General features: G+C 41.3%; 1 protein-coding gene across 1 annotated transcript; it reads left to right on the top strand.

The window, feature by feature from the left end:
* Nucleotides 1–6402: 6402 nt before the first annotated feature.
* slc25a22a (solute carrier family 25 member 22a) lies at nucleotides 6403–14060 on the top strand. The gene is made up of 10 exons (XM_010783650.1): nucleotides 6403–6495; nucleotides 6593–6718; nucleotides 6829–6884; nucleotides 7506–7596; nucleotides 8223–8277; nucleotides 8934–8994; nucleotides 9232–9376; nucleotides 9466–9620; nucleotides 9698–9773; nucleotides 10220–14060. Exons 1-10 carry the CDS (start codon nucleotides 6476–6478, stop codon nucleotides 10371–10373), a joined length of 939 nt encoding a protein of 312 aa, XP_010781952.1. The 5' UTR covers nucleotides 6403–6475; the 3' UTR covers nucleotides 10374–14060.
* Nucleotides 14061–14317: the final 257 nt, after the last annotated feature.

The raw sequence follows: 14317 nt of genomic DNA, 5'->3' as shown, positions 1-14317 counted from the left end.
CTCTAGTAAAAATATTATGTAAAGATATGTGTCAGCTGTTTTTAAACTTCATGCAGTGCTCTGCAGTGAGTGTTTGGCTGATTCAGACCCTTTTATTATAGCTGCATGCTGCACTTCATCCCCAATATTTCAGCTGCAGCCTTTTTCTCTATTTTTAGTATTCAAGGTCATTGGGGTGAGATGATTCATCACGATGACGCTGGCCACCATCCCCCATCCTCTCTACACCTTTACTGCAAATACATAATGTGTCTGTAATTCTACTACGTACCACTAGAGGACCCCGTTTATAAATCCCTTTTTTTTATTATTATCCTACTCCATCGCCAGCCCTCCCTGCTCTCACTCCCACCTCCTCCACCTCCCTCCTCTGGACTCAAACGCTAGTAACACCGGTAAGGTTAGCTATTGTCGGTCAGCCAGCCAAAGACCCAGACAGTAAAGGCTTTGATTCCACACACCACACCGAGAGAGATAACGGAAACGGCTCTATATGTGGTATGTAGATAACGGAATGCAGATGTTGTGAATCGTGTCTTTTCAGAAAGCGTAACTTGGTAAAAATCTCTCCTGTGAATAACGTAAAGGCGATATAATCATTTATATGTCCTGTTAGCTTTGAATGGAAACGAAAAGCCAGCTTGTAATGTGATTTTAACCATATATTTGTTGCTGCTTAAATGTGAGAGGCAGCTCATTTTCCCGTTATGTGGCAAGCCTAGCATATTTTATGACGTTACATATGGTGGGTTTAAATATGGGTTGGTTACGGCAGGCGTCTAATATCACGTTAAATCATAAACTACTACGGTTATGGTTGTCATGATTTACGGTTATTTCCTATGGTTACTCGGATCTCTGATATGCCGGTTATATATCTTACGCATAAACGTGCCGAAGCGTTAATGACAGTGATGTATTAACATTATCAGTTTGCATGGATTCATTGGTTTTAGATGTCAAGAGAAACCGAACCGATTCCAGAATTTCTCCCGGAGCCTAAGGGGGCCGCTGCGGTTGCTTTCTGCCGGCTTCCGCTCACTATTGACAGTGTCAGGATCGTGTGTGTGTGTGCGTGCGTGTGTGCGTGCGTGTGTGTGTGTGTGTGTGTGTGGTAGTAGTGGAGGGTAAACCCACTTACTCTGTACCCACCTCCTTTCTCATTGGTAGAGAAAAGTGAAGCTACTCACCTCTGAGACTGTAGCACATTAACATACTGTGACTTCTTGAAGAGTGGAAGACAGGATTAAAGGAAGATATTTTAATTAATGCTGAATATGTCGACCACAGATTTACCCCCGTATTTTGCTGAACTACACATAATCTAACTGCTGAGCTAAATGTCAATACGTTGGGCATGGTTTCAAAGGAAGCAAGTGTAACGTTATTGGTTAGGTTATGATGAGGCGAGCAGTGTAATAAAGCACTCCTGCAGCTTTGAAATAATTCATGAAGGCAGTCATGCTTTGGTGTAGGGTGACATCATGTGTTTTCCATTGGAACTGTTGTACCTGTTTGTACAGAAAACATTGATTTTCTCTCGTTCAACAGCATTGTATGACATATTTGTTTAATCTGCATGCAGGACTCAACTCATAGCATTTCCAGAAATAATGCCAAAAGGCAAGGACTACTAAATGCCACTGGTTTATGTCCATTGAATAGACATGACATTCAGCTGTGTGTGGGAAGATGCTGAGCTCCTTGGTGAAAGTTACAAACCTTCAGGCTATTCAATGCCTTCCTGTAATCGGCAAACTGTAATCAGATGATTCAATGCTGCATTGAGCTCTTTTTCTAAGGAAAGTTCACTCACAGTGGTGTCATTATTTTCCTATCCAAACTGTAGGAAATATGAGAAGGAAGCAAAACATTTGAGAAGCCCCATGTGACTTCAATAAGTGGGCCACCAAAGATACCTGTGGTGTCACAGAAGGGCCATTTGTGCTACCTGAAATGTAAACCCAGCTAGTTATATCTGATCTAAAACAGGTGATAACAATGCATAAAGGAGCAGGTTTAATGGCTGCAATACGTAGAGCACCTTCAGTGGAAATGCATCACAACCGTCACTCCACTGGTCGTAAAGGGGGATTTCGAGAGAGCTTTCATAGGTAGGAATTACGTTTATAATCCTGATGCTGTGGCCTGTGGGGAAGAGGCAATAGTAATCTGATTTATCTGTGACAACAAACATTTCATCCCTTATTTCCGCAGTGCTGTAGATGTCCAAAAATAGAGCACATCTCATAAACAGTTAAACCAAAGAAGCAAGGTTAGAGCACGACAGCAGATGTCTGTGCAGAAATATATTTAAAGACCAGCCCTTTAGAAAGAATAGACACATTTTAATAAATATACACAAGGACAATATAAAGCTGGATGTAAGTCATATAACACCAGCCGATATGAGCTGTGCAGTAGGCTTGTATAATAACTGCTAATTAATGCGCAATTAGAGAAAATGTTGCAATAAGGGTTGTATAAGTGGACAGATTGAGCTGTGTATTAGATCTGGCCTATGTGCTCTCAGCTCAGAGAAGTAATTGACATCTGATAGCGGATGGCAGCAACACATTATGTGTGAAACAGATATTTAGTGCAGCAGCTCCTCTATGTATGGCTTAGAGCTCAGAGTGTTAATCAAACCAGTACATGTGAGACAGATGGACTGGTAGCAGCCTGTTCTAAGATGATGATGATGATGATGAAGGGTTTTACTGTCTTTTGGACCAGCCAAAGTCACATGATAGGAGTGCTGACGACCACTGTGCTGTGTCACTTCCTCCTATCATTCAACAAACCGATTGTCATTAAGTCAGCAAAACCTTTACGCTGTTTGGCACACAAAGACAGAGGGGAAGCCAAGGAGTTGATGGATAAGGTAATTTGTTTTCTGGTTGATTTGAATGGGAAAACCGAATTTGCTTTGAGTTTTGCATTGGAAATGAACTGGTGTGGATTTGTCTACAGATTTTCAGTATCTGCAGTTGTTAAAATTATCTTTTTGTAAGTCTTTTGTGATTGAGACATGCCTTGGAGCAGATTAGTCCAAGCAGCTAGCTACAGAACATGCACATAATGTCGTATTTATACTAGCATTGATTCAGTATATTCCATGCACTTTCAATACAAATACTGCTTGTATTTTTAGAAAGATAAGCTTCTTATCTTTTTTAATGAACAGAGTGATACACTCATCTGTCACTTCTATTTAAACATGCTTATGATGGTTAAACATGTATGAGCCTTATCAAATAAAAGTGGATAAAGCTTACATGAAATGTTACTGTTACCAGCTATCACCTCAGTATAGGTCTTATGTCTTGGTTATCACAAAATACACAGTAAGTGCTTGATCTTCTTAAGATGTATCAACAATTATTCCAGAAACATTTAAGTATGTAAGGCTCAGCTTTATAATTCAAGTATCTGACTTAAGATCTTTGTCCTAGTGTTGGATTATTATGTTACATTATCCCACATTGGTGGCATTCTCAAATGTTATGTAAAGATGTGTGTTGACACACCCTCTGCCCCTACTTTGTGGGATTAGATGTGCTGAATCATTACATACACTATGAGTATTTAACCTATTAAAAGCGTTGGTTTGTGAACTTGAAGTTTATGTATTTGTTTTTACGAATTTGAATACCTAACTTTACTGCTTTACTGACAAGGTTTAACATACGTTCTCTGTATCCTTGTCAGTGTAACTGTGTTTATTGCCTCATTGTTCAAGCTGTAATGATGAACAAGGGTCAAACACGGATCTGTTATCTCAGTCTGTGCCTGGACTCTGCTTCAGAACTTTAATCAAGAGCATCCATAGGCTGGCTGAGTTAAGTTGTTCAGTTCAAAGTTTTGCATGGCAGGTAAGTTTCACAATCACCTTGTCTTTTGTTTACTCTTCAGTGCTTATTTGCCTTTGGAGGTGAAAACTACACATATGACCTCTGTGTGAATGGGTGTGTACAAGGGAGATGTTTCAGTCACTTGTTGTGTTCGATGAAGACGTTTTCAGTCACTCTAAATCATTTTGTCTGTGAATTGAAACATGACCTAAAACTCCTTTCCAGCCTTTAAAGTGATGCCGTTGTGTGCGGTCTGGAGAGAAGATATACCAGTTCCTCATGCAGTTTCCTGGCTGTTTGTTGTTTCCTCCCCCTGCTGTGAGCATTAAATGAATTCCTTGGAGATTTTGTTGGTGAGTGATGACAATGTGCTGTGGTCCACACTGAGGCTAGCTGCTCCCATACAGACTCCAATTGTCATGACAGGCTATGGCTGTGGGTCAAACAAATGTCCTGGTGTGGTGAAGATGAACTAAAGTCGACGAGTATAGCCGCAAGCATGAGAGAGAAGGAGGGAGATGTCGGTTTGATGGGTGACTCATGTAGGACTGCAGTGCTCTATATACGTTATCCATCCCATTTATTAACAGAACATATAGCCTCCTGTGAATTATTATTTAAAGAAAACAGTTTGCTGACTGTGGAGTCAAGGCCAGGAGGATGACAGCGAAAAGAAAATAGGGACACAAAGGAAGTTAGCTTGTAAAGAAAAGGTGGTCTGTATCACAGCTGGAGGAGAAAATAGTTTGGATGAGCCACAGAGGAGGGTTGTGAAGTGGCTGTGAGGAGCTGCAGGGAGTGGAGAGGCAGCGCTGACCTCCTCTAAAACCCCCTCTCCTCCTCCCTCCTCCACCTCTGGAGGAGCTAGTGGGGGCATCAAGTTCCCATCCAAGCCAAACACACCCACATCTGCATTCATGCACAGCCACAGTTATCTGACACCCTAACAACTATGCTGTGCAATCCTTCTGAAACTGAGTCTGAGGAACTAGTAATATTAGAGTCATAATAGTCCAGATGCACTTCACAAAAAAAAACACACAAGTCAGCAAAAATCTGAGACGGAAAAGGCTCTGTTTGTGAGTCGTGACTCGTGACAGGGAAATGATGGGGGAGGGCCGGTGAGGAGGAGAGAGGAGGAGGCGGGTTGTACACGCAGAGGCAGGTTGTGATTGGTGGATGAAGAGGGTGGAGAGAATGAAAGGGGAAATAGGAAACATCTTTTCACACTGAGGGCATTCTGTTCCGTAAATATGGAGCATCCTGACCACATCACACATATTTCATCTGTTTGCTCAGAAATGACTGTTTGAGCATACAGAGCATAGAGCGATCACTAGACAGTATGACTCCAGCCTCACGATGTCAGAATTCATGCATAAAACACGAGTGTTCAAGGGCACATGACGCACAGATGCTGCAGGGATGAGAGATTTGTTTTAACAGAAAGTAATCCCTCTGCACTGAACTAAAGCTTAAAATGTTGAAGTAGTCAACAAGGGTGCCTCACGATGCTGCACAGTGCTTAAATATAGTTATTTATTTTGTGCTATAGTCCCCATTCAAGGATTAAAAAGTGGCATGCAAGGTTTTGTATAATCAATTGTATTGATGATTTATTTAGCCGAATGACAAAATATCAATAGCAACTAATTGATCTTAGCAGTTGTAACTGTTTGATGCTTGCTGCTTGGGTTGGATGTTGTTGGCTTTTCACCCAGTACTGAGTGCTGTTTTTGATTTGTTCCACAGCACATCTGGAAGTAGAGTCAGAAGGTTTTTGTTAATGCTATACAGCCCTAGAACCACACTGGGGAGGCTTACTCAACTTTAATGTTTTCCAAACCTTGTTTTACACGTACACAATAAATAACAAGCCAGCGTTTCTATGTGTACAGTGGCTCAAATGGAAAGTAAAAGAAGGCGTTTTGAATCTAACCAGATGTATCCTTGGACACACTCAGATTTTCTTAGAATGTAGGTCTTTCCTTGGTCATTTGGGTGTTAAACTGTGGGTTACTGTGCATGTTGAGACTCCACACTTGACCTTCCATCTCCCTAACTTCTTATAGCAAAATAAACACATGATGCAGCTCTCTCAAACACTTCCAACTATTGATGACCTCTAGCTCTCATTGCTTTAGATGCACTTAAACTTCAGAAAACATCAGACCTCTGGACAAAAAGGGATTGGGGTCCAATTGGATTAAAAACAAAGATTGATAATGAAAACAATCATGAGTTGCGTCTATAACAAATGGGCTTTGTGCATTAACACTAGTGTTTGCAGAGTATCTCAGGTCGTGAAACAGCCTGTTACTAAAGCACTTCTTTGTCGCAATGTTTGTGAAGGTAACATTGCGTTATTATAACTTTTGTAATGTATCGATCCTCTTTTTGGTTGCAACAGCTACTTTTTGAGGATGTTTGATGTAACCTGCTATTTCTTTACAGGTATCCCCTAACTTGAACCAACAACAACCACAAGCAACACAAGTGGACCAAGCATAATCAGACTACCTAATCCCAGTCGGACAGCAACACACTACTGTAACAAACGGACCACCGTGGGATCAGCTAACAGACAGATTGACACTTTGACCAGACAGGGCTTCAGATAAATGGCTGACAAGCAGATCAGGTGAGGTGAAATGTGGAGCTAATACAAATACAGCAGCACTGTTGCCTTGTTTTCCTCTCTTGACCTTTCATACCTCATCTTTTCGTCTCTTGTCCAGTTTGCCTGCCAAATTGATCAATGGGGGGATCGCTGGCCTAATTGGAGTGACCTGTGTGTTTCCCATTGACCTGGCCAAGACTCGCTTGCAAAACCAGCAAAATGGATCCCGCCTTTACACCAGCCTGTATGAGATTTTTGTATATTACTCATTGTTGCTGATCTATAGTCAGGATTAATCAGCATGTCACCAAACAGGTTTCTCCGTAACTAACACACCACATGTTTGTTTTTCAGGTCAGATTGCCTTATTAAGACCATCCGATCAGAGGGGTATTTTGGGATGTACCGTGGTAAGCTTTTGGTGTCCTGATTACCTTTGTTTGTGTGTGTGTATCTGTCTGTCTGTCGGTCTGTATATCTGTCCACCGTTAATCTGGAAAACTACTAGACCCAATAGCCAAATGTGTAATGTGCTCATTAATCCCTGTATGCTCACAGACTTGTTGTGGTTACAGTGATTACACATTTAAGATTACATACCTCTAAATTGAATAAACTTGGTTAGGCCTTAATCATTGCTCAAAAAACTGACATCATTAAATTGAGGCATCTGCAGATTAATTCCATACCCGATATGTAATGATCCACTAAATTTAGGCCATATGTGAGATGAATCACCTTCACGATGAGGGAGCGAGGAGAGGAGAGGGAGCTCTGCACTTTACTGAGTGCACTTTTGTAGGTATTTTTAGATTCTTGTGATTTATGTAGACTGGAGTGTAAAAGGCTAGCATGTGATGTAGAATATGGTTTCAATTGTTTTTAGCTTCATCGTGAGGCAACAGACATCAAACACATGGATCTGCGTCTCACATATCGTACTAGCAATTATCTCAGATGCTCTCTCTCACTTCTCTTTTCCTTCTTTGTGTCTCCCTCTTTCTTGCTCTCTGGCCCTTTGTCTCTCCCAGGAGCGGCGGTGAATTTAACACTAGTCACGCCAGAGAAAGCCATCAAATTGGCTGCCAACGACTTCTTCAGGCAGCAGCTCTCCAAGGATGGGTGAGGCATGAAAGTACTGACAGGCGGACTGACACACACCCACTCCGCTCATTCGCACTGATTAACTAGCTTGTTTACTAACATGTAATTTGACACATTAGCTGTCAGTATTCTCACCGAGGCTCCGGTTAATCCTCTATTGTTCTGTCGTCTCCTCTGAACACCCAGCGTTTTAAAACGGTTTGTTAACTGTCTGGTTTAAAATTACAGAGTAATTTGTGCGTGTGTCAGCAGAAGCCCTGTCTGAAATCATGTTACCAAGTACAATGAGCATATAATGGTATCACATTAGCAACCATCTTCTGGTGTTGCTGAAATCAATCACCCACCCATCGTCCCCCGGGAGCCCTGTCTGCAAAGATAAACCTGAAGGTTTTTGGGGCCTTTATCTCCATCGCTATGGCGACTAACATGCAAGCTGATGAATGATTGACTTGTCTGGCCCAGCGGCTCTCCTTGTGAATTATTAATCTGCCCTTGTGCCTGACATGTTGATATAGAAGACTAAGATTAGCATCACCGGTGCAGGTGGTGACAATTTATTATTCAGGGAAATAAAGTTGTCTCGCTCTCACACGGCCAGTCTTGCTTTAATCTGATCTTTCTATTTATCGTCTTTCTTTCAGAAAACTCACTCTGGTCAAGGAGATGCTGGCTGGGTGCGGAGCGGGGACATGCCAGGTGAGTGAGTGAGGTGCTGCTTTAATTGCATCCTCCTGTTCTCCATCTGGAACCGCTGCCTTTAGGCCTGCCAATGTCAACTCTCAAATACACCACTGGGCTTCAGTCGTCGCCTCATTTATCTCTGCCTGCAGCTTCAATTAACAAGGACCACATTTGAAGGAGAGGAGTTAGTCGCAGGAGCTAGCTCGCAGTTTGTCTCTGTAGATATGACGGTTATCTCTGACCTGAATGTGAGCTGTAACGTTCCGTTTTCATGAATGATTTCTAATCACTGAAATGCTGTCCTGTTAGCAGGCGATACACTGGCAGCTAGATTTGAGTGATCAGATCAAATGCTGTGAGAGTACTTGGCCATGTGCTTGAGTGAGTGAGTCAGAGGGAAATGCCTCTTGTGAATGAGGGCAAAGGCTTCAAACCATAGGAACGTGATTAGATTAAGTGCAGCAGACCTTGGATTAAGATTGCACTGAGAGCACGGCCATCTCACCCTTAATCCAGTTAGTTAGTTACCACTGTGTGGATTACAGAGGAAAACAAGAGTGGACACAGGATGTCAGCAGATTGACAATGGACACATGTTTTGCCTTAGACACCAATACTGACCAATCATGTGTACGTATTTTGACACTGTACCTTTATTTGTTTTGTTGCAGGTTATTGTCACAACTCCTATGGAGATGCTGAAAATCCAACTCCAAGATGCTGGAAGAATTGGTACAAATAAATTGAATCCAGATGGAAATTAAAGCAGGAATGAAGTGTAGGGAATAAACTAGAACATAGTGGCCTCTTGTGGTCATGTCAGATATTACAACAGCCTTATTCTGATTTCTTCTTGCTGCTATGAATTCAAAATGTCTGCCCACAAACCTATTCTTAGCATTGCATGATTCTAGTAGCTTTATATAAAGCTGTTGCTGTTATTAATGTTATGGTTTTCATGCTCCACAGAGGCTCAGAGGAAGCTGATGCCAGAGACGGTGGCAGCAGGTACTCTGGAGACCAAATCCCCAACAGCCATACAGCTCACCAGAGAATTGTTTAGGGAAAAGGGCATTGCTGGTCTGTATAAGGGCCTCGGTGCCACACTGCTCAGGTAACATCTGTCTTCTAGCTTCACCAACCGACTGCAAAGAACTTCACATGACTTGCTCTGATCGTGTGTCTCTATTTCTCCTTTTCTAGGGATGTTCCTTTCTCCATGATCTATTTCCCGCTTTTTGCCAACCTGAACAACCTGGGGAAACGAGGCAAAGAAGGACCGGCTCCTTTCTACGTGTCGTTTATATCAGGCTGCCTTGCAGGGAGCACAGCGGCTGTTGCTGTCAACCCTGTCGATGGTGAGCAATGGGACTGTGTGCGATGTTAAGCGGTGTGTCAGCTGATGTTATATATTCACCTGCGCTCTGTGTTGCAGTGATAAAGACCAGACTGCAGTCTCTGAACCGAGGGAGCACGGAAGACACGTACAGTGGAGTGACTGACTGTATCAGGTGACCTCATTATGTCTCTTCTGTTGCAGCAGGTGTGGCGCTGTGTGTATTTGTAAGAGTGTCTCGACACACTTTACAGAGAATCTATAAAAACAAACAGCAGGACCAACAAACAGTAATCTGTTATTAGGAAACACAATTGAAAAATAAATAAAATAGAGAAAAAACACCATCAATATCATACACACTGGTTCATAGTTCACTGTTTTGCATAGTGCTGGGCAATGTCAATATTATTTAGATATCCTAAAATTAGCCTAGATATTACATTAAAGGGATGTTATTTAATATCATATATATCTAATATCTCATTGTGTATATATTTTGTAGAGGCAACCAAAGATAACAATCCAAAATCAATATTTAGCTATTTGATCAGAAAGAATTTGATTTGATGTAATGCCCACTCCTAGTTTGTATTAATGAGCTTTTTATTTGATCTCCAGGAAAATCCTGAAAAATGAGGGTCCATCAGCCTTCCTGAAGGGAGCCTACTGTCGAGCCTTGGTCATTGCACCGCTGTTTGGCATCGCCCAGGTGATCTACTTCCTGGGTGTGGGTGAAATTATCCTCAGCTATTTGCCTAAAAGAGACAAATAAGAAGCACCTCCTTTCTGCCTTTCCCTCCCACAATGCATCACGCCAACTTTGTGTGGGTTCATCTCATTCTGAAAGAAATGTTCAATCGGTCGAAGTATGACCGATCAGTACATGTTGTTTTAAATGTGTTGTTTTGAATGTCGAAGTAGTTTAAGGAGGGAGCCTTTGTTTGCCAAGCTGCCTGTGGTGGCACACACAAATCCAGTAGGCATGCTAAGCTAGCTCTCTGGAAATGAAGCCACACATATCAGTTAAGGTTTTAATGGAATATTGCTTTAATAAATGCATTTTATTGCATTTTTGAATATGATTGTCAAATTTTCATAGTAGATGTACTGCCCTAGGTTGCTGCAGGTCTGCAAGCCCAACACCAACTCATTTAAAACAGCGCTAGTCTGTAGAGAAACAATAGGGAACCATTGAAAATGCTAGAACATACCTAGCTAATTGGAGTGCACGTACTTTACTTGGAAATATATCTGACAACATTAGAATTACAAAAGATTTACCAAATAATATTCAAAGATTTCCCCCGATCTTATGTCTTAAAAAAATAGTATATATAGAATTAGAGAAAAATAAAGGCCTCTGTTTCAGGCAAAGACCCAGGGAATGTGTTGATGTGATGCCAGCACAGCCCCTCTGATCTTTCCTGAGGAACCACATCCCTTCCTGTAAGTGGTTATAATGAACTCAGCCATTCAGCTCTGAGCAGGCTTTGATAGCCTTGGCTTTTTAAGTAGATCAGGTTCCATCTGATATTTAGTGCTACCACAATGGTTTGACTGTTTTGCCTCTGTGAAAAAGATATCTCCTGTTTTGTAGTCTAACCCTAGACTGAAGGCTCAGGGTACAGCGTTTGGGCTTTATGCACTACTAACCTGCACGTACTACATATTGTTAAAATACTGCCTATACGGTTATTTATGGGTCAACTGTCAAGCATGTTGTATTTGTTGCCACACCTCAAAAAGTGAAGTCACAGCGGGGGCTTTGCCTTCGAGGGATGATGACAAATCACCTGCTGTGATATCACTGATTGGATTGTGGCCAAATTGCTATGCGCTTTTAAAATTGCAGTCCACAGAGAACTGAGCGACAGCTGTTTTCTGCCTGTGTGATTCATGTTGGGCTCAAATGAAAGCTGTGAACACTGAATGGGTTGAGAGTAATTTTAGTAGAATAATATCCAGATTATTAGCGGCCATTTAGTAATTATGCTGACAAACGGTCAGAAATCACATGCCGAGTACAGTCGTCCATTGTGGAGCCAGTTACTACAGTAAGAGCAGTTCAAACCCCTTAGAGCCAGACATAATTAATATTGTTTACAGATGATTACATCACATTTAATTCACATTCTTTGAATTCAGTGGCAGGACCCAAAGATCTAATGAATAACGTTCATTTATCAGAAAATTAAACCAATGTGTTTTCAATGTTTTATGATTTTGACCAAACATCTCGACTTATTTGCTTTAGAGGTTTTTGTTTGCTTTAAGCTGCCATGGGAAGCAGCCCTGTCCTATCTTGTTTATGCATCACAACACTGAAGCCTTGCCATTGGTTTATCCCTCCGGAGATCAAGGTGACTTTGATGTGAATTATCCAATCACATTCCTTTCTCACTCCCACTGTTTAAGCAGCTCGTCAACTGCACTGTAGAAACGGGATGCAACTTTCCAATGTATTATCATTTGTGGGAGTGAGATCTGCTTATCAATATTCATTTCGATAGGCAGTATAGCACTATATATTTGTATGTGTTGTTTTTTCTGTGTCAAAAAAAGTGTCCACCTTATCTTTATTGTAGATATTCAGATGATATGAACTCTATGTTTTAGGATGTGTTATTTGTTTTGTACATGATGGCTTATTTGCACACCTACCTCTCCAATTCCCCCCTCAATCCGTATTGTGGTGATTTCATTTTATGACGATGTGGACATATCAAATGAAGGAAAATGTTTTAATGCAACAAGCGTAATTTCAACTTTAATGCAGCACATTGATAAGTGTTTTTTACTGTATGCAAAGGGGAACACTAGTGTAGATCCAGGATGGTTTTTAGGGGTGTCAGCCGATTGTCTAGTTTCCTACAGTTTTATCAACTAGGACCAAACAAAGCAAAATATAAGGTTGATTGGAATTTAGCTAGTTTTAAGTAAATGACCTCTGGCACTAATCAAACCGTTCTGAAAGGGAAATAGGGACCTGCTGACATGTAAATCTAACATCTGTGAATGGTGCTTTTTCCACGCGGTAGCTGCAATATGACATTGATGGCACCAACGACCAAGGCTGTCACATGCTAGCTAGCATTATCAATGTCTTTACTGAAAGCCATAGGTCAGGGAGGGACATCACATCTGTTAGACATGGACTGGCGCCTCCAGCCGTGTTTACAAATGACAGCTGAGCCACAGGAAAACGGCAAAAAGACCTGCCTCTCATGTGAGCTTGTCTTTATAAATTACTGTTGTAGTTCTTCAACATTCCTAGTTCATCTCATAAATGCTGATATTGTGATCGTGCCTATTTTTTTGTGTTGTTGAGAATGAGATTATTGTTATGATTTTGAAACCTCCCACAACTCCTAACTGCCCTCTGTTTTTTCTTTTTTGGTTAAATCTTGAAAATGTTAATGTGCAAGTTATTTTCTTTTTCTCCGATGTGAATTTTCACTGACCTTGTGAATTTGGTTTTGTATGTGCGTGTCTGACTGTGTAGTGCTGTAGTTGATGTGTAGTTGTTAGTGTGACACTGCGGTATTTTTCTCTTTGATTGTCAGACCCATGCTCTCGCCCCTCTTTCCTTCTATCTTTCACACTCCTCTGCCATCTACTCTCCGCAGCATCCACAGCTGCAGGTATATGTGGAGGAGCTCTAAAACACCAAATGTATGACTAAGAGTGTAAACAATCAAAGGAAAGCACACAGAAATATTAGGCACAAGAAACCACATGGCCCTCTTTAAATACACTCAGACAAAGTCCTTGGATCTGCTGCCTTTGCAGACCTGGATTAAAGTCTGATTAATTTCAGTGGAGATGTCGATTGAGATTAACTTTGTAGTCTTGTAAGAAAGTTTATCTATGTCTGTAAAACTTGATCTATAGGGCTGAGACGACGGTCATTATAATAGACCCATGTGATGGTCCACTATGTCACCCATCAGCAGTTATTCACAAAAGGTATATCGCCTACATATTCTAAATGAATCAGATATAAGAATGTATCTTAGATATTATGAGATGTATTATAATTATAGTGAAGAGTTTATTACATTTTAATCGAAAGATTTGTGCTTTACACATTCACCGGGAAAAAAATCACGAACCAGCTCACTGATATGCAATAAGTAGAGTCAACACACAAACACTTGAAACAAATATATATACACGAAGCAAAACACAATGTATGATGCAAGTGGGGACCTTGAAGGCCTTCTGGGGTCTCCTCTCAGCCTCTGTTGTCTTCCTCCAAGAGGAATTGTGCATTATTGCACTTTAAAATATGAAGGACCCTCACCATATTCTCCATCTACTATGTCTCTCTCTGTGGAGGGTGTTTATGAAATGTTTGGTGAGTGACGCATTTGTCCAAGGCATTGTTGACAATGCCATTAAAAATAAATATTGTGTTCCCTGTCACAATTTGCTGTTCAATAAACTGACTGTCCTAAAATTGCCTGCTGTAGTCTGTGCTTTGGGTTACAGTTTTGACTCACATCTGCTTTCAGGGTGCAGCACATACCAGAATACAACAGTCTGCCGTTTTAATCTGTAATAGTGTGAAAACCAAACAGCAGTGTGAAAGTTTTGAAGAGCGTGAGGATGACGCTGTGGTTCCTCGGGGCGTATGAGCAGCTAAGACTGTTTTCTGATGTTCTGCCTTGTGGAGCCACCAGGTGTCAGTGTGGGGTCGCAGAAGAGCTGTTAGTC

Source organism: Notothenia coriiceps, unplaced genomic scaffold, assembly GCF_000735185.1.
Source record: "Notothenia coriiceps isolate Sejong01 unplaced genomic scaffold, NC01 NC01_scaffold00025515, whole genome shotgun sequence".
In the NCBI taxonomy this organism is placed as follows: domain Eukaryota; kingdom Metazoa; phylum Chordata; class Actinopteri; order Perciformes; family Nototheniidae; genus Notothenia; species Notothenia coriiceps.
This window is presented reverse-complemented; position numbering and strand designations above follow the sequence as displayed.

Excerpts from the sequence above, each read along its gene's own strand:
- slc25a22a (XM_010783650.1), top strand. The coding sequence starts at position 6,476 with ATGGCTGACAAGCAGATCAG. Across the intron at positions 6,496-6,592 it reads ATGGCTGACAAGCAGATCAG|TTTGCCTGCCAAATTGATCA; the intron begins GTGAGGTGAAAT and ends TCTCTTGTCCAG. Across the intron at positions 8,278-8,933 it reads GCGGAGCGGGGACATGCCAG|GTTATTGTCACAACTCCTAT; the intron begins GTGAGTGAGTGA and ends GTTTTGTTGCAG.